Source organism: Patiria miniata, unplaced genomic scaffold (genome assembly GCF_015706575.1).
Source record: "Patiria miniata isolate m_02_andy unplaced genomic scaffold, ASM1570657v1 HiC_scaffold_14, whole genome shotgun sequence".
NCBI lineage: Eukaryota > Metazoa > Echinodermata > Asteroidea > Valvatida > Asterinidae > Patiria > Patiria miniata.
Genome location: NW_024037052.1, coordinates 6,165,485 through 6,188,867, shown reverse-complemented (window position 1 = coordinate 6,188,867; position 23,383 = coordinate 6,165,485). Strand labels below are relative to the sequence as shown.

General features: G+C 41.4%; 2 protein-coding genes across 2 annotated transcripts in view; one reads left to right on the top strand and one right to left on the bottom strand.

The window, feature by feature from the left end:
* Nucleotides 1-12,245, top strand: part of LOC119721974 (1-phosphatidylinositol 3-phosphate 5-kinase-like) — a 72,929-nt gene extending 60,684 nt beyond the window's left edge. The window contains exons 31-39 of the mRNA XM_038191943.1: nt 1,098-1,291; nt 2,344-2,517; nt 4,683-4,754; nt 6,213-6,392; nt 7,615-7,718; nt 8,800-9,025; nt 9,982-10,143; nt 11,060-11,134; nt 11,676-12,245. Of these exons, the coding sequence (XP_038047871.1) occupies nt 1,098-1,291; nt 2,344-2,517; nt 4,683-4,754; nt 6,213-6,392; nt 7,615-7,718; nt 8,800-9,025; nt 9,982-10,143; nt 11,060-11,134; nt 11,676-11,791 (1,303 nt within the window). The 3' untranslated portion in view covers nt 11,792-12,245. The remainder of the gene's footprint in view (nt 1-1,097; nt 1,292-2,343; nt 2,518-4,682; nt 4,755-6,212; nt 6,393-7,614; nt 7,719-8,799; nt 9,026-9,981; nt 10,144-11,059; nt 11,135-11,675) is intronic.
* A 2,480-nt stretch (nt 12,246-14,725) lies between these two features.
* On the bottom strand, nt 14,726-23,124 carry LOC119721972 (EF-hand domain-containing family member B-like). Its single transcript, XM_038191942.1, has 9 exons — nt 22,726-23,124; nt 22,415-22,474; nt 21,930-22,073; nt 21,086-21,269; nt 20,181-20,421; nt 18,802-19,108; nt 17,945-18,269; nt 17,253-17,434; nt 14,726-16,428 (listed from the first exon to the last, which is right to left on the bottom strand). The coding sequence occupies exons 1-9, from the start codon at nt 22,846-22,848 to the stop codon at nt 16,264-16,266; spliced, it is 1,731 nt and encodes a 576-aa protein (XP_038047870.1). The 5' UTR covers nt 22,849-23,124; the 3' UTR covers nt 14,726-16,263.
* Between the last annotated feature and the right edge of the window lie 259 nt (nt 23,125-23,383).

Sequence of the window (23,383 nt, the reverse complement as noted above, 5' to 3'; positions counted from 1 at the left end):
CAGCAAAATCATTTTCCTGTCGGCAGTATCAAATGTTTGTGTATAAAAATGCCACGATAAATAGCGCCACCTAACATCAGAAAGTGTCAAGTATTGTCTGGTTTGAACAGCGAATCTGTTAGTCAGATGGCATCTAGCCCCGACCCCCGACCCCCCCCCTCATGCGCCATTGTATATAGACCATAGACTGAACCAATTTGCCCACTTAAAGGGGCGTTCCTTTGTTCCACAGGGATACCCATGAGTAGACCTTTCGTACATTAATTGTTAATGAATTAAGGGTTATATGCAACATTTGCTTTTGCTGTAATTTTCAGAAATGGACGGATTTTGGGGTTAGTTTTTTATAACAAATATTGTTACACTGATCTGTTTATGCTGGAAAAACCAAGAAAAAGATGCTGTTGTTGTAGTCTGGTTCCCTGACCCTACTTCAGAGGAAACAGAGCAATTTATAGATGTCTGGGAATTGTCAGGTCAGGGAACCAGACTAGCTGGCCTTTCCAAGGATGGTCAGCTGACCGTCGTTGGAAATTGACACAAAAAATCCACCTTTTCTTGAAAATGACAGCACACCAGGTGCCATGATTTCACAGGATGCTTGAATAAAGCTACAATGGAACAAGCTTATAGATGTCAGGGAGTTGTCAGGTCAAGGAACCAGACCAACTAAAGTTGGTAAATTGGGGGCAGTATTTGAAAAAAAGTTATTTTTTTTAATGATGGTCGGCTGACCATAGTTGGAAATTGACACAAAAATTCCACTTTTCTTGAAAATGATAGCACACCAGGTGCCATGATTTCACAGGATGTTTGAAACTATTTTTCACTTACAGTCAAGTAAGGTATTTCATAATAATTTGGTATTTTTGGTCTTTGCAAATGTTGTATATTACCTTTAATTCATTATGAATCAAAATGACAACAACAAAAACACTCAAGATTGGTGCTGGATGCAAAGGGTTTGTAGGTTTAACTATGCAACAAACACAAAAGTGAACTGAAAATGTGCTTATTAAAAGGTGGCTAAAGGAGATCATATTGTGCAAAATTGCTGTTTCAAGAATCTCAAGCAAATTCCTCTCTTTTTTTACCAGTTCGGAACAGTACAAGACACAGCTGTACGAGCTCCAGCAGCCGGACTTTCCCAAGCCAAGCGAGGGCGCTCTACAGCCCGGCAGCAACCCCGGCTCCAGGAACACCAGCCCCACCACGCGGCGGCACGCATTCGCAGACAGCACGCAGGGGACGGCCGAGGGCAAGGAACGACCCAAGAAGGGACAGCTGACCAGTAGGCATTCATATTATTTGCAGTGCTTTGAACTTTAAAACTGCCCTCAGGTCAACCTTGCGACGACACAAAACAGTCAGCGACTAACTTTTCAGGATCAAGCTGCGCCTGAGCTACGACCGTCCGGAACATTTCAGTCGCTGATTTTTATTTTCATTTCTAAATCCCATTCCAGACGCCACGCTACTGCTGTGCCAAACTCAATTAATTTGACTGATTTAAATTCGGCACGGAGATAGTACGGTGTTTAGAACCATTTGGCTCGGAATATGAATTCGGCACAGCACCATCCTTTGACTTGACAGGGCTGCCAAGCTATCTTCATTCCGAATGGCAGTGGCACGGCACTGTTCTAAACGCCATACCATTGCTGTGCCGAACTCAATTCAAAGTTGTGGCAAACATTTTAGGAATGAAATGGGGAGTGAAATTGGCGCGAATATTTTGATCGCACTGAAAGCTCAGTGGACTGCTTTAGCCTTGGCAGTTACTCAGATGCATTGAAGTTTTACTATTAAGTTCAGCGTTTAGAGCAACTGCCATGCTGTAGACGAGCTATTGCCGCACCCATTTCAATCAAGTTTGGCGCAGCAGTAGCATGGCATTGAGAACGGGTCTAAGAGATCTAGAGTCCGTCTTTACTGATAACTAAATGTTTTCCGGTTTGTGCCATCACCAATTTGCTGATGTGTATGTGGGCCAATATCTACTTTAATTTTGTGGGGTTTTCGTACATTTGTTTGTCTCTGTTAAAATATGTGCAGGAATGCATACCTGCGGATAATAGTGGTTAACTTCTTAAGCTATTTGCAATAGCAAAATTCCTTCTCCAATTGGTAGTCAAAACAACAGGACAACGCCAAATTGTCACCCTGATGGTTTGCATCGCCCTCATATAGAAATGTTAAGTACAAAGTGTCGCCCTAACATAGAATTGAGGAGAATACTTTGTTTTAAAATTATGAAAGGAATATCTTTGTTGTAAACGTAGCAACCATAAACCAATCCTCAAATCTATATTTTACCTTCTTGATAAAATACCCTGTCTTTAGAAAGATCAAGCCGAGGTGTCATATCGTTCCTGCGGAGTAAAATACCAGACAGTCCGAGCAGTGCCTCGCCGGGCAGCCAGCGAAAAGAAGAAAGTCACTTTACCTACTCAGACACAATCCACTATCATGTGACTGCAGATGAGTCAACGTCATCCTTCTCCACAGAGAACAAAGGTTTGTATGTACAGGTTGTCCCACAAAAACCTAACAGTTGAATCGGGCATGTTTTCAGAAAAGTGGGGGTAGTATTCAAAATCTCACTGGTGTCTAATGAATGACTGAGTAGAATAATTGGTCTTCCAAATGCTTTTTAGTTGGTTTCATTAGGATGTTTTGTTCAAAAGATATCAATCACAATACGGGACTTGAAAAACCACTTGGGCCACTTTTTTATTTATATCTCCTGGTCTTCCAAAACTGATAAGCTGCGCTAAAACTTTTGACCCATCCTTTGTGAGTTTCTCTAAACTGCGCTTTCTCACTTTCAAGGAAAGTGGCCCAAGACGATTTTCAACCCTTGAGTTCGATGAAGCATAGCATTTGTTCCAATGCATCGATTTGAATGAAATAAAGTTTGTATGGCAGACTGGTTATCTGACTTTAAGAGGTAATTTGAAAATATTCCAAAACTCACATGCAGTATACCTTTATTAATGGGTTTTCGACTGTTAGGTTTTGGTGGGACAAGCTGTATTTTCCCTGTTTGTTTTGCTAGTCCCAGAGGGGCCAGCCTATGGGCTCCGTGCGCCAAGAGAGAGGGCACTTTTTACCACTTTTGAGAGCCCTGTGGACGGGGAACACTGCGTGCGCATACTGGTTCAAGCGTGGATAGCGTGAATTATGCACAACTTATTTTATTCTAAATGTGCACAGAGCCATAGGGTCTTTGTGTGAGCGTCAGGCATCATCGGCGATGTGTCTGAATGTCTCTCCGATGGTTTCCCCCTACTCTCCCTTTCTTGCCGATGAGGGGGTACTTGTGCACGGAGCCCATAGCCCTCTTTGTTCCTAACTGACTGACTGACTTACCGACTCATGCACTGCCTGCCACTTGTGAATTAGACTTGCTTAAGTCTCTCACAAGCTGACTGTCACTTGTGAATTAGACTGGTGACCTGTCTCCCTGGGTGCGTTCGAGTGTGTTACTCGTGCTAACACGATTATATACTCTTGAGCACACAAACGGCAGGAGTACCACCCAAGGGTAAGTGAGAGTAAACTCCCGCTCAGACCAGGAGTATTCTCTTGCACCGAGAGTAATGCGCACGCAACATTTTCTTGCACTCGGTGGTGGAAAGAGTAACACGCTCGAATGACTCACTCCCTGACTGACTCACTTTGTGACTTACACTGGTCTGGGAGCAGCTTTACGAAGCTTGCCTATTCATGTCATGTTGCATCTACATCACATGTGCATTAGTCTACATCACATGTGCATTAGTCTACATCACATGTGCATTAGTCTACATCACATGTGCATTAGTCTACATCACATGTGCATTAGTCTACATCACATGTGCATTAGTCTACATCACATGTGCATTAGTCTACATCACATGTGCATTAGTCTACATCACATGTGCATTAGTCTACATCACATGTGCATTAGTCTACATCACATGTGCATTAGTCTACATCACATGTGCATTAGTCTACATCACATGTGCATTAGTCTACATCACATGTGTATTAGTCTACATCACATGTGCATTAGTCTGGCACTGCTTGTTCCAAGTACTTTCTTGGTACATGTAACACTACAGCTTATTCTACGAATAAATAGAAGTGAATAGAATGCACTCTGATTCCAACTTTACAAGGCTTTGCAAGTCTTGTTTGTATGAATAAAGTAGACTTGAAACCATAGTCTTTTTCTCGTCACAGCCTCCTGACAATAGTTTTGAACATAATGTCCATATCTGCCGTGATGCCAAATTGAAAGCTCATGCTTGGTTTACATTACGTTACTGTGGGGGAAAACACGGAATTGACGGCAAGAAATGATGTCCACACATTGCATAAAATGCAGTGCATAGCATTACATTTGTAAGGCACTATGACCCCTTTCAGTGCCGTGCATTGGATGCGCTGTTTACTAGTTACTAGTTACCTGGAATTCTTGATTTTCCCCTGAATTCCGTTTTGTAAACAAAGCCTAACTTACATTGACAAAAGTGCCTGTTTTTCAATGTTACTTCAGTTCACCATACTGCATTATCCCCCCCCCCCTCCTTTCCAATAAAAAAATCTCAGAGACTGTTTTACCCTCATTAGTTTGGGGTCTGATAAGTTTTCTTAAAATAATTACTACTTCTTTGGCTGTTATTTTGTTTTTCTAGATGAAACAGACTTTGAATTCTTCAAAAGTGGAATGGAGAAGAGGGATGCCTCATCTCCCCACATTGACCTACGTGAGTTGCCGTCAGCAATTGTGTCCATAAAATCAAAGCTGAAAAGCCGATAAAGCCAGATTTTGATACTAAAAAGAATGATTGTGCACTTGATAATCTCAGTGATTGCCAAAGCAAAGGGCCATTTCAGATTGGGTCATAAGCCAAGCCAACCATTGGTATGAGTATCATCCGTTGTTCAACGGAGCCTGCAAGCTCCGCAACAGCGTATGCTATATTTGGGCATGCCAATTTTTAGGCGAACACACATGCCATCCAATCAGAGTCCACTGTAGAAATTGTGATGTCGTTTTGAGCAGAAATTCGGCCTAAGCTGTTGATTGGTCAATTGACTGCCATGTTTTTGTAATACAACAACGGGTTACCGAAGACCCGATGGAAGGTTCCCCGCTGACCGGTCAGAATCTGGAGGTCAAGACGCAGTCTTGTTTTGCATAATTAATCATCGAATCTGCGTGCATATCATATACACTTGCTTGGCAAGTGGCTATGACAGACTAGCCCACCGTTTGTTAAAATACATTTCTTAGAGTGGTTGTGACCAAGTGTGACCAAGCTACCATCATGATCACCTGCCCAAAAGTCTTGATCTCATTGGTCAATGCACAGCTTGTACCATGGTCACCTGACCAAAAGTCTTGATCTCATTGGTCAATGCACAGCTTGTACAATGGTCACCTGACCAAAAGTCTTGATCTTATTGGTCAATGCATAGCTTGTACCATGGTCACCTGACCAAAAGTCTTGATCTTATTAGTCAATGCACAGCTTGTACCATGGTCACATGACCAAAAGACTTGATCTTATTGGTCAATGCACAGCTTGTTTGACAGGCCAGAAGGGTTCATTCTTATTCATTAAAAATAAAGCAGTATATTTGCTCACACATTGAATGAATTTACACAATAAATCTGGCATCCCAAAGTTTTATTTTTATTTTTTTTACCACAAAAAGCAAACAACCTTGGAATGGTTGTTTGCCTTTTGTGAATTTCTTTTGTACAACTTAGATTTCATACTTTTTCCAAGCTGGTTAGGGGCCCCATGGGTGTCGCGCATGGGGGGGGGGGGGGGGGGGGGCGCAAGGGGGGTGGTTGCAAAACAAACAAAAAAGGAGAAAAAAAAGGGGGCAATAAGAAAAAGAAAAAGAGGCACAAAGTTATATTTCTGTTAATTTAATGGGGGGGGGGGGGGGGGGAATGTCCCTACCCAACCTCGAGAAATGAAAAACCGAGAATATGCTAGAAAAGTAGAGGGATTTCGGGGGAAAATGTGCTTTGCCCCCCTCTAGAACAAATCCTGGCGACGCACATATAGGGGCCTGATGCAGAAAATTCCCCAGGCAAAAGGTGAGGCCCATGATTGTCGGCCAGGTTCCTAACCCGTTTGGAACAACACATTTCGAACTGCTCCATCACCTTATTAAGCCCTTACTCGTTGATTCTCCTTCTCTCACAGAATTTTCAGACGCCACCAACACGCAGTTCTTCTGCCTAGTGTACCACGCCGATGAATTCCTGAACCTCAGGAAGCTGGTCTTCCCAGCCGGGGAAGAGACCTTCATCCGATCGTTGTCGCGTTCCATCACGTGGCTGGCTCAGGGTGGAAAGTCGCGCTCCAAATTTCTCAAGACAAAAGGTAAGGTTGGGGTTGGGTTCAGCAGGCATATGTGCTACTTTATTGCACGTGGGGTGGGGGTGTTTAGCCCCAAAACACCTCCCCCCAGATCTGCCACTGGCAGTTGAGCATAAATACAAAGATTGATTTACACTATCCAATGTAATGCACAAATAGGATTCAAAGCTTGGTCGCAGAAGTAGAACACCCCCCCCCAAAAAAAAAACCAAAAAAAAACAAAACAAAGAAACAAAAGACTAAAAAATATTCCCCCCCCAAAAAAAACACTGTATGGACGTAAAACAGACTCTTTTCCCCACATAAAACACCCATCTCTAGCCGAGTCTTCATGTGTAAAACAACCCATTGCTCACCCACCGTTTTAGTCACAAATGCACAGAGTTGTAATGACTCGAGTCAATGACTCGACTCGAGTCCAACTCAAGTCACAATTTTTGGTGACTCGACTCAACTCGAGTCACTGCGAGCAAATGACTCGACTCGACTCGAGTCCCTCATCAGAAGACTCGACTCGACTCGAGCGAAGGCTAATAGGACTCGAGGCACAAAAATAAAAGCACAACTTTGCGAAAAGTATTTGCAATGACTTATGGTGCAAAATTTATGCTCACTTTGCTTTGCGAATTAGTCATGTATAAATATACAACGTGTCACAGACTCCCACCTCATGGTTCTAGAACGCACAAAATACTATCCAGGAACCAGATTTTTTACACATTTTCTAATTCGCTGTTTCATCATTGGCTTTAGGCGATTTCTTACAAGGCTTCTGGATTCGAACGCTGGCTAAACTTATGGCCTCCTTTTATAAATTTTGGTATAGTGTTCAAATATTCGTGACTCGAATTGACTCGAGCTAAATATTTGACTCGACTCGACTCGACCTTTGGACCTAATGACTCGACTCGACTCGAGTCACTTCTTTTAAATGACTCGACTCGACTCGAGTCACTTCTTTGAAATGACTCGACTCACAACTCTGCAAATGCAATGTATACGTTCATTTTTGTCACATCTCTGTTTCTATTAACCTTTAACCGTTCAAGCAGTCAGGGGAACTAACACAGTACAATGGAGTATCAATGGAGTGGAGTCCAGAAGCTAGATTCACCATCATCATGTTGCTAACGTATGGACATGTTCTTGTCTTCTTCTTTTTTCAGACAAAAGCATTTATTATTAACCTTCCATGTCCTTGTTTGGTTTTGGTCTTTCTGTGCAGATGATAGATTTGTGCTGAAGCAGATATCCCGTTTGGAGTTCCAGTCTTTCAAGGAATTCGCACCGCACTATTTCAAGTACATCCAGCAAGCACACGCAGAGCAGGTAAAACAAAGTGTTCAATATAATCAAACACAACCAAGATTGTTGTGGTTAAAAAAAAAATTGACAAAAACATGTGTTTTAACCCAACACTTCACAATCAAAGATGCATTTTCCATGCCCTTTATTATTTCTCCTAATGAATTTTCAAATTGTATATTTTACTTTAGCAAAAAGTTCTTTAATTCTTTGCGCACAAATGGATATACCTTGCGAGTTCATTATCGATTTTGAAAGGGGGGGCGGAAACAGTCTGCCTTGTGAGAACTGCAAGATTGACTGGCTACAAATAACTTGAAATTTCTAATTATTACATAACTGAATATTGGCTAATTTCTTCATTTCATGTTTCATTCAAAAAGACCTGTTCCAGACGCTGCGCTACTGTCGTGCCGAACTTAAATGAAATGAGTGCGGAAATAGCTCGTCTACAGCACAGCAGTTGCTCTAAATGCTGAACGTAATAGTCAAACCTTAATGCAACTGGAGTAATGGGCAAGGTTAAAGCAGTTCAAGCAGTTCAATGAACATTCAGCGCAATTAAAATATTCGCTCCAATTTCACTCCCTGTGATACGGACCGAGAGAGGGTATTGTGAGCATGCGCATTCCTAAAATGTTTGCCCCAACTTCGAATTGAATTGAGTTTGGCACAGCAATGGCACGGCCTTTAGAACAGTGTCATACCACTGCCATTGGGAACAACGGTAGCGCGGCAGCCCTGTCCAGCCAAAGATGGTGCCATGCCGAACTCAATTTGCTGAGCCTAAATGGTTCTAAAACTTTTGCTATCGTCATGCCATCACCGTGCCAAATTCAACTAAGCCAAAGGATGGTGCCTTGCTAAACTCAATTCCCTGAGCCAAACGGTACTAAACCTTTTGCTATCATCATGCCATCGCCGTGCTAAATTCAACAAAGTCAAAAAAATTGAGTTCGGCATGGCAATAGCATGGCGTCTAGAACAGGCCTTACTTTTTGTATTGTTTGACAAGTAGCAACTGAAAAAAAAAAGGGGTGAAACTCGACATTAACACATACAGTTATGTTTAAGCAATGGTGTATACTGTCTCTCCTTTGGACAGAGACCCACCACCTTAGCCAAGATCCTAGGGGTCTACAAAGTGGGCTACCACAACCCCATCACCAACACTGCCCAGAAACAGGTCCTCCTCATCATGGAGAACCTGTTCTACCAGCGGCGCATGGCCCAGGTCTTTGACCTGAAGGGCTCCATCCGCAACCGCCACGTCAAGACCACGGAGAAGGGACAGCAGGACTTGGTCCTGATGGATGAGAATCTCTTGAAACGTGAGTCCAATTTGTAATGACTCGACTTGAATTGTGATTTTTTTTTTCGGTGACTCGACTTGACTCAAGTCATTACAGGCAGACCAAACTTTACAGACCAAACTGCAGAACATAGTCTATCAGATTGCCCCATCTACCAATCTCCGCATGGAGCAGATGGTCTAACTAACTTGGACCGGGAGACTAAATGATGGTTGACCCAACTGCAAGTTGATATCTGAATCTGTCTACCTGACAAACAAAAGAAGATTTCAGGCAAACGACTCGACCGTAGTCAACAGGAGTGACATCCAGCAAATGACTTGACTCAACTTGAGCCAAAGGCTCATTAACCTTTGAGTCCTTAAAAACGTGGAAAATAATTGCGCCGATTACCGCAACCTACAACTTGGAGTGCCATGGTCCAATGGGCCTTATGCACGAGTTGGCCATTTTTGTCGAGTTCCTTGAATGTATTTCATTAATTGTTAACTGTTGAAAGGGATGGCGCCAGACTATTTATGCAGGCATAATGCAGCCTTATTTTACTGTCATTTGTTTAAAATCTGGCTTTAAACATTAGGGAATGTTTAATTATTCATTAAAGCAGACTGGAATTAATTAGTAATTAAGTTGCTTTCATTTCTCTTCGCAAGTTCCAAAAATTAGTATTTTACCGCACTTTCAATTCAATATGGCCGACTCTTGGATAAGGCCCATGGCCACAGGGTCTTCTTACTAATGTGTGATGGAACGTGGGCTTGAACCAAAATGAGAAGCACGGTGCTTGTGTTCTTGGGCAAGACACTTTACTACGATTGCCTCTCAGTGACATGAACAAAGTCATTGAAAATTGGGAGACCATCAACATAAGGCTACGTAGCTCAGTTGGTAGAGCACCGGTGCAGATTTCTGGAGGTCGCAGGTTCAAACCCTGCTCAGGTAAATTAGTATTGATTCTTGTTGTCATGACACAGATATGGTGGACTCGCCCCTGTTCATACGCAGCCACAGCAAAGCCGCCCTGACCATGGCCGTCCACTACGACAGTATGTTTCTTGCCAGTCACTTCATCATGGACTACTCGTTGCTCGTGGGTCTGGACGCAACCTCCGACGAACTTGTAGTTGGCATCATCGGTAAGTTATTCCCACGGCAACAACACCGTTGCCTTGGCACAGACAGCTAGAAATATCATAGTAATTGGAAGCAATTTAGCAGCTTTATTTCAATCTTAAACGTTCAAAATGTAAATATGGAAATTGATACAAAAATTCCACTTTTCTTGAAAATGACAGCACACCAGGTGCCATGATTTCACAGGATGCTTGAGACTATTATTCACTTACAGTCAAGTAAGGTATTTCATAATAATTTGGGTTTTTTTGTTGATGTTTGCCAATGTTGTATATTACCTTTAACACGAAATTTGCTTTAGGGTAAAATTGGGCCCTGCTTTTGCCAAAATGAATCTATTTTGAAGGCACATTTTTTCAACATTTTCCATTGTTTCCCACAGTTTAAAGGTCATCTTAGGAACTTGGGTTCCAACCGTCTTGTTTTGTGGTTTAACCCTAACTCCCTAACGTCTTTTACTATGAACTGGACCAAGTCCATCAAAATCCATCAATCACTGTGCGTCCAATACACAACTGTACATGACATAATGGAATCCACCACTGACGCACTGGTTGACATTCATGGACTCGCTACACATGGCTTTTATCACAATAGCAGTACAGGAAGCTAGGCAAAATCAATCGGATACCCCTAGCACTGCTTCAGGTCATTAGGCCCAAGTCCATCATACTCCATCAATATTAAGTCACGCCAGGCCTTCTGGACCAAGTCCCCCAAAATCCACCAAATTGGGGATGGATTTTGATGGAGTTGGGCTGGTTGGGGTAAATGTCACTGGACCACAAATCTGTTGAATCAATTTTCCATTTTTCTTGAATCATTTAGATTGTATTTGTTGTAGCTTCAACAGCCCACCATTTGGATATTTTAGGATTTTAAAATTTTTACGAACTGTGGTTGACTTTGTTTTCCCAGACTACATCCGCACATTCACGTGGGACAAGAAGCTTGAGATGATGGTGAAATCTACAGGCATCGTGGGGGGACAAGGTACGTATTGTTTGTAAGACAAAAATTATTCTTGTAATGGAGACTGTGCGCAAGTACCCCCTCAACTATGACAAAGAAAGAGATACAACAGACTTTATCTTCAAGCGAAGCTGAATCCTTGATCCTGATTGGTTGATCCGTGGCAACACTGGTGTGGTATTATCAGTGGCGTAGCCAATAACTACCGCTATTCACTTTCCAAGGGACGTTACAATAAACAGCCACTCGCGGAAAAAAAAAGTTTTGTTGAAAAAATACGGACATAGTTGCGGAAAAAAGGGACTTTATGTTCTTCCAGCTAATCATGGTAACTTTTATGGCTGTTTTTTTCTCCGGATGCCAAATTTTCAGTGGGGGGGGGGGGGGGGGGGGGAGTGCGACTGGGGGGGGGGGGGGGGGGGGGGAGGGCGCAAACTTTTTAGGGGGGGGCGTGTACCCCACCTCCTTTTCATTATGTCACATTAAGAATTTGATGGCATGTAGAGCTGTATTGGTAAGATCAACCTATTAAATACTATAAATTAAACACTGTTTCTTTCAGGTAAAATGCCGACGGTGGTCTCTCCAGAGCTTTACCGGACACGTTTCTGTGAGGCCATGGACAAGTACTTCTTACTCGTCCCAGATCGCTGGACCAATCTTGGACAAGAGTTTTAACTCCCCACACATAGTGTTGTTGTTTTTGCCAAAACCAATCCCAGCATTGATTTAAAATCTCCTGACGCAAATCCCATCCTATAAAATAGTTTGGTTGCGTTAAACACTGCTACATGAGAAACGAACCAGCCAGCCAACCCCAGCAAGCTCGGTGGTCGAGTGGTAAGACATCTGCACTAGTAAGCTGGAGATGGTGGGTTCGAGTCCCACCGAGCTTGTGAATATTTTCTTGCAAGCCTCAGACAACACTGAGGTAACGGTGTTAATGAAAAAATATATCGATGAAGGGCAAAACCCAACATTAAAATGACATCTCCCTGATGCTAAGTCCATTCTACAGTATATCCCCCAAAAACTGTCGGTCTGACTATTCTTGAAGTAACTACAAAACCATGAAGTCAATTTTGAAAATTTTTGATTACTCAATTGTCAAATGATCACAACATTTTTGGACCCTGTCACCAAGTTCCTTGCCTTAATGAATTTCAGTGCTGTGTGTTGTAAGCTGTGTAAAATCCTGCATGTTGTGAAAAAAAAAGGCTGATGTGGTTTGGGATTGGAATCATTTGCCTTGAGCATTAAACTGAGGTCTTGCCATGATGACTGATAGCCAGGCAAATGATTCCAACCACAGCCCTTTTCACAACATGAACAATTTTCAAAATTTACTTGTTTTGTAGTTTGGGGACGTGCTGTATAGTCAGTCAGATATGTACTGTGGCACCCCCTCCCACTTTTGGAATGTTCTGTCCTCGCTGTTCCAAACTTACTGCTTTTGTGCGCAAAAAAATACCGGTGCGCAAAATAATTGCCGGTACCAGTACCTCAAATTGCTATCGTATGGCTGTTGCCTGCAAGAAGTTCCCTGAAATCATCCCAACATTGCTGTTTTATTGATGTATGTGGTCTGTGATTAATATGCTATGGATGCCTCAGGCTGTGACCATTGTTAAGATTAACAATGGCAGGTTTTTTAAAAGCACAAAAGATTTGTTTTCAAATAAATGCACAAAATAAATGCACAAACATTTATTTTTAAATCAAGATCTATAGCTTTTGTATTTGAAGTTGCGCATTCATCCATAAAGCAGGGGTGAGTTCCACAATACGCAAACAATGCTAACGTTTACCAATGTTTGCGCAAGTGGGACTGACTGTTTGCCGCCAACGTTAGCAACAAACGGCCTTCCCGAGACATTTGCTGTGTTTTCCAAAACGGCCGACACGCACCATGAATGTTCTGATCCTGTTGGGGCTGATCATACGTTCCGGGCATTGTTTTTTTTTTCGAGGATTTTTTTAAAAGCTGTTATCAAAACAGTTAAACTTGTTGGATCGGGGGGATACAGGGGCTGCCATTTTGAAAAAAGTTTTTCGAGGACATCATGGCTCCATTTTGGATTACATTTGTAGCATGTTTTTAAGGCATAGCTAACAAATGCAAACATGTTTCCGCGAGTGGAACGCACCCCAGCTTTGTGAGAGGGTATGCATTCACTTGTTGATCAAAACAGTTATTCCTATGCGAAGCGGTAAATAAACTTAGAGACATGAAATAACGGCATATATTTAATGCAATTTAATGTGTAAATTTATTACCACCTTTGCAGTACTGAACATGTTGTAAAGGCACTCTGATGTATGTACAAGAAAAATGATTGGACGGATTGGTTCTTTTTGGCATAAAGAATACTAACAAAAGTGAATTTTTGTAAAATGTGTACATGCATAGTGAATCAAAGTGTACAATTATTAGAAATGTCATAAAACAGGCAAATTCACTCTTAAATATTAATATTAAACGCCAGCATTCTTTGGTAATCACACAAAAAGCTTTTGCCACTGTATTTGTGCAATCTAGTGGTTGCACAAACTTAAAAATTGTAACATAATGATATAAGTACGCTTTACAAGAATTTATTTTATACACAAATATGTACAAAAAAAGTGAGTTTTTATATACATTGTTAACTTGAAATAAAGGCACTTTGTACATGTCATCTGCCAAGATCTGATTTGTTACCGTTGCAAACTACCGGACATAGTTCTTGAACTTGACAATTGAAAACATAAAATGGCGGTTGAGAAGTAAATGTAGAAAATGTATTTAGAAATCCGAATAAAAACTTGCCAAACTACACCATCAGAAATGTTTGACTGTTGACCAGTAATTACATTCAAGAAACTCCTCTAAAATTGAGTATATTGACTTGTGATTGTACAACGGCATGCATATAATAAAATTGGAAGTTCAAATTGAGACTGGAATAGTAGAAAAGGCACCTTTTAAGATATTGTTCGTTGTCATGAATTTTCTGGAAGATAAGAGAATTAAAAAAAAAAAAAAAATCGGTCAAAAAACATGTAGTGTTTGCATCCAAAAGCAGGTGGATTTTATCAGATTAGCCATAAATTAATCTTATTTTAACACGAATAAGTTTTGTGAAATCACTACTTTATGATTTTCTTCTGTTACGTAGAAAGTAAATTACCCTAGCACAGAATATCAAAGTACTATGCAAGTACTCTGATAGTCCTCCGTGTGCTATTTCTGATAAAATGCGACCAATTCCTAATTTTGGTCAAGGTTCTGGGGGCCAAAGAAACACGCTCGACTTGAAAACACAACTACATGCAACCTCATTTTTCCCACAACCAAAAACTGAACAAGTGGTGTGTTAGCACAAATGGTCATTCGTCATAATTTTTCATCATTTGTGCTGAAAATTTGGACATACCGCTTGCTTTAAGATTTTTTTTGCTCGCATTGAAATTTTACACTAGCATAAAGTGTGCTGATTTGATCTTCATCATCATTTTCCTCATAGTGCAATGTGTGTATAATTTAAAAATGGCAAATATTGTCAAAAGTTTTATGTCCCTCTTTTGAATACTTGTACTTTCAAAGACATACACAATGGCTTTTTTGGGGGGGTTCAATAAGGGCCAGAATAATTTGTTACATTACTTAATTGTGTACTACTTATTCCAAACTCTTTTGAGTGCGGAATAAATTGAATAATTTAGAAAGAATTAAAATGCCGTAATATATAACATATTTAATGGTATATTGGCTTGACCTCCATTACAGATGCCATTTTGAACCTGGTGTTATGGTGCGTGTGCCCTTGAGCAAGGCCCTTTGGCACTCATTGCTTCTCCCCACCCAGGAGTAGATGGGTACCCGTGAGGGCAGTGTTGGTTACTGTGAAAGATTGATTACGGGCGAGCGCCGAATGGCTGCCTACCGGCCGTGTATGCTCCCCAGGGAGTTGAGAAGGTTCTAGGAGAGTTTGCCCGTTGAAACAGGGGTAATATTAATAATTGTAAAGCGCTCTGATACCCCGTTGCTGCAATAAAGTGCTATATTAATGCCTGCCATTATTATAACGTGTATTATATATTAGAGAGGTTTCGCAAGCAAATGGATACACTTAGTGCGCTGGATATGTCATCAGTTTGTGTGCTCTTGTGACGTTATATGCAACCCGCTATCTGCTAAGCATGAACACAGCAGTGTGAAACACGTAGTAAATTGTTGATTAACACCCTCATTTTTGTAAGTTTGATTGAAGGAGGATGAAAGGATTAGCTGCAGATACAAGGCGTTCATCGGAGGCTGCTATTGTGGATGCGTGCTCCTATTGGTAGCGGTTCCGATAACTAAACGTATTCGTACACAATTCAAAACAACGAAATGGTAAAAATGGTTATGGATAGCTCACCATACGTGAACATGAATCTGTTTGGATGCGAAAACACATGGAGACTTTTAAAGTCTTGAACTGAGAATCTGAGGAACATTTTGTTATTTTCTCATTCAATGAGAACTACATGGAATTGTACATCATATTAATTTTTTGCGTATATTCATCATTCCAGATTATATATATATTTTTCATATTAAAACAGGAAGACAAAAAGTGTTCATTGGCAAATAAAGTACGACTATTATTCAGATAAAGTTTGTGTATTGCTGTATTGATCTTTGGAGAGTGAAACTGATAACATTTGTTGGAAGATAAGTATTGTAATAATTTGTCCTGGAAAACTCAACGTAGAATTGTACATGTTCTTTAAAAATTTGTTCTTACAAAGTTTACATCCAGATCTCTCATAACAAGGCACACATCCTCACCTTAGCATATACTTAAAGTGTACAGGCCTACAGTAGATTAAACCCGTTATTACTGTACCGCCCAAAACTGTCCTGACTTTTTCTCCCTGTATCGCAACAAACCACCCAACACTCAATAGTTTACGGATTCCTCAGTCAATAAACACCGTGTGATACAGGTGCTAATGGTTAATTGTATTACAAACCGATCAAGATTACTTGCGCATGACAAAAAATTCTGGAGAATTATTAAAAAAATGTGTAGACTTTTTATGGCAGCTTGCCCTAAGAGCACAGTTGCTTCTAGAGCTCAAACACAAACACAAACTTCCTTGCTTGGGAGGAATGAGACATGTTATGAGGATTCCACGCACTGACTGGCCTGTACCTCATCCAGCACACTGCGGAAACTCTCCACGCTGACCTGACCCTTGTCCGACCTCGACGTCGCGATCTCCCACAGCTTCTGAAACGTGTCGTTGTCCATCTGAACTCCGACTGACGTGAATATATCCTTGATCTGAGCGGGTGCAAGGCATAGAGAAAAAAATCCAAATTATTGTTGCAATCCAACACAAAAATTGGCTTGATGATAATACAAATGCCGGTTTTCAGAAGAATAGATTCTAAAAATTGTTTTTAACTCTTTTCCCCCTCATCAACTTTTGCTCCAAAACTGCAGCTGTTCCATGCTTCTCTTCATGCGGTGACTCCTACTCAAATTGAGACATATCGGCAAAAAACTCTTATGACTCGGACTTGACACTCATGACTTGTGTTTCAACACATATTTTTTTTAAATACCTTTTGAATACAAAACTCAGATGTTTATTTTTTGGAAAGTAACGCCATCAGAGAATGTTAAGCACATGAATCAAACTGCACCACTCTCCAGATGGTGTTGCAAATAATGGTTGTTCTTATTATATGCGCCCCTCCCTGTTTCCTGTGACCGGGCATCACTTATGTCACATGACTCAAGACTCGAACTCAACTCAAGTGACTCAAGACTCGGGACTCGACTGAAGTGACTCAAAACTCAGACTCGACTCAAGTGACTCAAGACTCTGACTCAACTCAAGTGACTCAAGACTCGGATGCAAGTGACTCAAGATTGGGACTCGACTCAAGTGACTCAAGACTGACTCGACTCAAGTGACTCAAGACTCGGACTCAAGTGACTCAAGACTGGGACTCGGACTCAAGTGACTCAAGACTGGGACTCGGACTCAAGTGACTCAAGACTGGGACTCGACTCAAGTGACTCCACTACAACACTGGTAATTACAAGCCGTCGACTTAATTCAGACAAGGGCAAAAAGTCCTAATCTTTACTATACCAACCTGTGTCTGGGGTCTTGCTTGGAAGAAGTCCTTTTCATAGACCCCCCTGTTGCTGTACATGGACGGGTTGATCAAGCCGAAGGCATCAGATTCATCCCCATAGTTCTTGTTGTCGCTGATTCTCTTGATCCTAGGAGCTGACAGGTCACTGCGAATCGTCGGGATCCCGTACATGCGGTAATCTGCAAATAACAAACGTGACAGATTATTACAAGTCTTTGTTGTAAGGTCTGTACTCATTTTCCACAACTTATTAATTTCTTCCCAAGTCCTTCAGGCAAGTTTACTCTGTCACCAAGCATTTGCATCACAGATGCCCCTTATTGACTTCACAGTGTTGTGGACAAATTAAAAGTCATCAAAACTTAATCACATATGAACTATGACAAAGGCAACACTTTATTATTGTTCAGCCTTGTTACTTGTGAACTGACTAGTGATTTACTTATGGCTGGACTTATGATGTATGGTTATATTACGGCCACCATCCTCATGGTAACCTCTGGTTCCGAATATGGCTGCTTCTGATTTACTTGGCTTCAGAACATTTACACATGCGTCTAAGGAAGTGGCTGAAGTGACTTCACATGTATTACTGCTCAGCCATACACTGGGTAAGGCTTGTACTCCAAATGCACTTTTGTCATTTTCCCCGTTCCGCAGTTCCTTTGCGATAGCAATCCAATTCTTACCTTTTGTGGACACCCCTCCTACTACGGCATTGATCATGGACGCAGACGTGCGGTGCTCCCCGATGGACTGGTCAATCTGTTTGTTGAGTCTCTCCACGTCCTCGGCTGCTTGCTCTGGCCGTTCGCCAACCGGGGGCGGCTCGACGCCCTGCTGCATCTTGTCCTTCCAGTTCAGGAAGTTGGCAAACTCGGCGTAATCGATGTAGCCGTCTTTGTTATTGTCGCAGTAGTCAATCAGCTGTTCTAGGAGCTCGGGCTCAATGGGGAGGCTGAACTGGCTGCAGCAGGACCGTAGCTCTTGAATGTCAATCTTGCCGTCGCCGTTCTGCACAAAGACAGGGTACTCAAACTTTAGCTGGGCTCAAAATCTCCACTGGATCGACTCTAGTACTTTTTGTGTCGGTAGTTCTTTCTGTGACTGACCTAGACCACTAGTGACATGGTTTTTGGAATACTGTTCATTGGTAATCCTACAAATGCTTTGATTGTAAATTTACAGCAGAGAAATTCGAAGGATTCGGGAAGTTTCAGACATAGATATAGGATTAGGAACACACACCTTGTCGTAGTGATTAAAGGCAGCCTGACATGGTTTTTGAAATACTGTTCATTGGTAATCCTACAAATGCTTTGATTGAAAACTTACAGTGGAGAAATTTGAAGGATTCAGAAAGTTTCAGACAGAGATATTGGATTAGGAACACATACCTTGTCGTAGTGATTAAAGGCAGCCCGACATGGTTTTTGGAATACTGTTCATTGGTAATCCTACAAATGCTTTGATTGTAAATTTACAGTGGAGAAATTTGAAGGATTCGGGAAGTTTCAGACAGAGAGATAGGGTTAGGAACACACACCTTGTCGTAGTGATTGAAGGCAGCCTGCAGATCATTAAAGTTGTGGTAGTTGGCCTTCTTGAGCTGTTGCCTGATGGCAGCTAGGAGCCCACGGTCCCTGTCCTTCCCTCGAAGGTAGCTCTCCTGGGATCGGCCGTGCATCAGGTCCCCGGCGCCGAACTCATCAGGCTTGATCAAGATCCCGAAGGTGTGGTCCGGCGGCACGCGAAGGGTTTCCTTGATTGGGTCGTGTACTTGGCCGAGTTGGGGCTGCGTGCGCTCACGGAAGTCATCCACCCGCTTGGCGACCACTTTAGTACCTTTGTCACTAAATCGGACAAAAAACGGTCAATTCAATATTATGTTTTTGCCCTTCACTAACATAGTTTCATAAGCAGTGCATACTAAGTATTGTCTGAGGGCTTGCGAGAAAAACTTCACAAGCCTGCCCAGTTTGGACAAGAACCAACGACCTTCTGTTTACTAGTACAGCTTCTACCACTTAACCATCAAGCTTGTCAGGGTATCGTAGGTAACCGCAATCACTATCGCGGACTTCCGCGCTGTGAATACTTTTTGTGAAATGTGACATAAATGGAATTATGCCATTGTGCACAGTTTTGTTAAATCAGCGCATGGCTTTAGTTACTATTCCCATTTCAAAGCTCCTGCATTGCCAGGAGTTTCGCATTCTCTTGAAGACGGACACGGCACAAGCTTCTAAAACGATCCGCGACGAAAGACATTCCTTTTGTTATTGTTCATCCCCTGTCACTTGCAGTGTTGTAGTCGAGACCCTGCAAGACCATCACAAGACCAACACAAGACCATCACAAGACCAACACAAAACCTCCAGTCTCAATTCAAGTCACAAGCTATTCAAATGAACTGTGACGAAGACATTCCTTTGTTATTGTTCATCCACTGTTACTTGTGACTGGTCTTGTGTCTGGTCTTGTGATGGTCTCGACTACAACACTGGGCCCAATTTCACGGCGCTGCTAAGCACACGTTTTTCTGCTAACAGAGCCTCCGTCTATTTCATGGAGACCGTAAGCATAAGCACAGCAAATGGCATGCTTACCTCAGAGGAAAAATTTGCTTAACTTAGTGACGTAACAATAGAAATCTCCATGCACGCGCGACCGTTAGCACACACACGCCGTGAAATAGTGCTTAAGGTTAGCAAATTTTTCTGCTATGCTAAACAAAACTTTTCTGCTAACTGTTAAGCAGCGCCGTGAAATTGGGCCCTAGTCACTTGTGACCTGCCTTGTTTTGATTTGTGATTTAACTTGTGCTGGACTTGTAACAGATTTGTGATCGTCTCAATTACAGCTCAAGGCTTTTGGTCTCTGTATGTGTTAAATAAACACCTCTGAAATGTCTTGTTAACTTACAGATGGTCATTTCGGAGCCACTTCAGCGTCTTGGCCACGTGTTTGCCGTCGTTGTCGTGAGGCGTTGCAATGCCGAACATGCTGTCCTTCGGATAGCGGCTCCAGTCGTAGTTGCGGTCCACCGCTTCCCCGACGTGGAACTCGTGGTGGGTCACTTTGTAAAGGTCGCGACCTGCTTCGCTCTCCTCCATGACCTGCTGGTAGGTCTTGTTGGGGCTGACCAGCTCGCCCGCTGTCACATCTAGGGGGAAAACGGAGCATAACATTTATTCGAATGTCCACTTCACCATGCATGCAATATTTTTCAATATAGTCAGACACGGAGACCTGTTGTTGTATGGATACAGTATTCAACTCAAATGGTGCAGTGCACAATGGTAGGTGGATTGGAACTAAGGGGAACACAGTGGTTGTGTTCTTGGGCAAGACACTTCACTACAATTGCATCACTCTACCCAGAAGTATGGGTACCTGTGAGAGTGGAAACCATATTGCGCTGATCTTGGGCTGCTGCAAAAAAATGGTCTCAAGGCCTAAAATGAACAGGCATAATAATTGTGAAACAATTTGGGACATTAGTATTAAGCACTACATAAAAACCACATTATTATGATTATTTTGTCATTTTAAACAAGACCAATGTTACCACTGTTTCAAGAAAAACAGCAGACATGATTTTATCCACTTAAACAAGAGTAGTTGAGTCACGTGGAAATCAATTCACAAGTTTGTCAAAATTTGAGTAAGGGGACAATGAACTGGTGACGAAAAATGACAAAAAATGACTTTGAATAATATGATTTGAGTCTGATAAACTTGTGATTGACTGTTACGGACTTGCAAGGACTTCAACCAAACTTTAACAATTTAACAATTCCATGAAAACATGAAAAAAAAAGACTCACCAAAAACATTCTTGATGCCAAACTTGGCCTCATATTGGTCCATCCCTTTGGGCAAACCCTTGCCCTGGTCATGTGACTTGCCAAGCGGGGCCTTCTGTTTGCTGAGGTAGAGGGACGATTCCTTCTTGTCGTCCAATCGCTGTGTGAATAGTGACTTTGGATCTGGGTTGATTAGCTCGCCAGACTATGGGAAAAAAAGATGTTTCAGGAAACATCAATGGGCAAGTCTGATTCCAAGGCCTGTTGGTTTATTCAAGATGTGTGTTGCAGGTGAAACTGCAAGCTGATAGTTATTAGAGTGCAAAGATCTCTGAAGTTAATGATCAGAGGTCAGTCACAAGCCAATCTTAAGACAAATCACAAGTCAGGCAAATGAGTAAGAGGTGACAAAGGAAGGTATTTGTCACAATTCATTGGAATGGTTCGTCACTTGACTTGAGACTGCATGTTGATGACTTGTGACTGACTTATGATGGCTTATGATGACTTATGATGACTACTGCAACCAGCCAATTTTATAGTGCTGCTTAAGCACAACATTTGCTTAAGCAAAAAAAACCAAAAAAAAAAAAAACTGCTTGATATAATCAGGTTACTGGCCAAAACTCCATGTGATGTTCATTGCTTGTGACTGGTTTTAAGCTGTTGTTTTCTTAGCACAACAATCGCATGGAGTTTTGGTGGGTAACCTGATTATATTAAGCAAAGTTTTTTGTGCTTAAGCAAATTTTGTGCTTAAGCAGCTCTATGACATTGCAGGTGATGGTGCTCGGGATGAGAATTTGGGAAACCGAGCTATTCCTCCAGTTTTTTGGTGGCAAGATCATCGGAACTTTGAACTTACAAAGAGCGAAGTCTTTGTTTTGACTCCATGGTTAACTGTGGAAGCTACGTCTGGATCCAGAGCTTTGCCGTAGAAAACTCGTCGGACTTGTGGCTCAGGTTGGGTAAAGTTCCGGAATTTCTTCACTTGATCTGGGGTTTGCACCTGAAAAAGGGATTTACAATTTATTATGTCAAAAGAATTTCTTTCAATTTGCAGATATTAATAATTATTATATCTCTATTTACTACTTTTTTTTACAATTTGGTTTCATATCACTTTGTATATTGGAGAACAAAAATGTTTTGTTAATGAATTTATAAAACTATGAGTTTTTGTTTTAAATTTTCAATAAGAGTGAGAAATGAAACAAAGGAAAAAAGAGCGAATTAAATTATACAAAGAATTTTTCGCCTAAATTGTAAATTGTGTTTCATCACTTCACAACACTAAAACAAAGAACAAAATTCGACAAAATACAAAAGTGACAATAAGTTGTTACATACCCTTTCAATATTAAGGCAATCTCTTGTTGTTTCTCCTTCCATTGTGATCAGTTTGCCCGCCTGGGAAATAAATCAAATTTAAATATCACTGGTGAAACACACAACTTGATTTTCCGTATTCCGTGGACAGTTTGAGTTTAAACTTCTTTCTGAAAATAATACAATTTAAAATACCAAATTTAAGTACCAAACAACATTTTCAATTTTCAATAGGCCTTTCCAATATGATAAACAAGTGAATTATTTCAGTATGGCCCGCTTGTAAAATTAAGACAGGAGTTGGCATAATTAATTATAAGATAAAAACTTACTGTAGTCATGTCCGGGTTTCTGTCCTTAAATCTGCCGCTGTTGCTCCCTATCGTGGGTTGAGATGACTGCCTTGTGCTCGGCGCAGAGCGTGACTGCCGTGTACTTGGCGCAGAAGCCTCCATGGTAAATTTACGTTGTCTGTCGACGTTGGCACAATTTTGCTTGACTCGAGTTTAACTTTAGGAAGTTCAGTCAGTCACGTCAGTGTGCTTGCCTTTAAATTAATTTGTTTTGCCCACCAAGTTATGTGTAGCTTAAGACAGAACTCTCTTTTTGTTAAATTAAGACGTCTTACTTTCGGTTCTTTTAAAGTTTGTATGCATGAACACGGAAGTCACCGGCGATTGCAGCTGTGATATGTTTACGTGCATGTACAATGCGCTATGATATGAGGGTGTCCCACATCACAGCGACCATGTGTAGTTGTTTACGTAGCAACCACCCCCAAATAGAAAACTCTCACAAAATGTTAATGTTGTCAGGATTTTAGTTAATTTTAAGAAAAATACTGATCAATAAAAATATATGTTACCATTTTTAAAATAATTTAATTGCAATTAACAATAAGAAGTTTTTAAAATAGACATTATGTTAACGTTATTCTGTCATAATTCTGAACATGGCCAGCTTCCTTTGACCTTTGCACCTAAGTCAAAT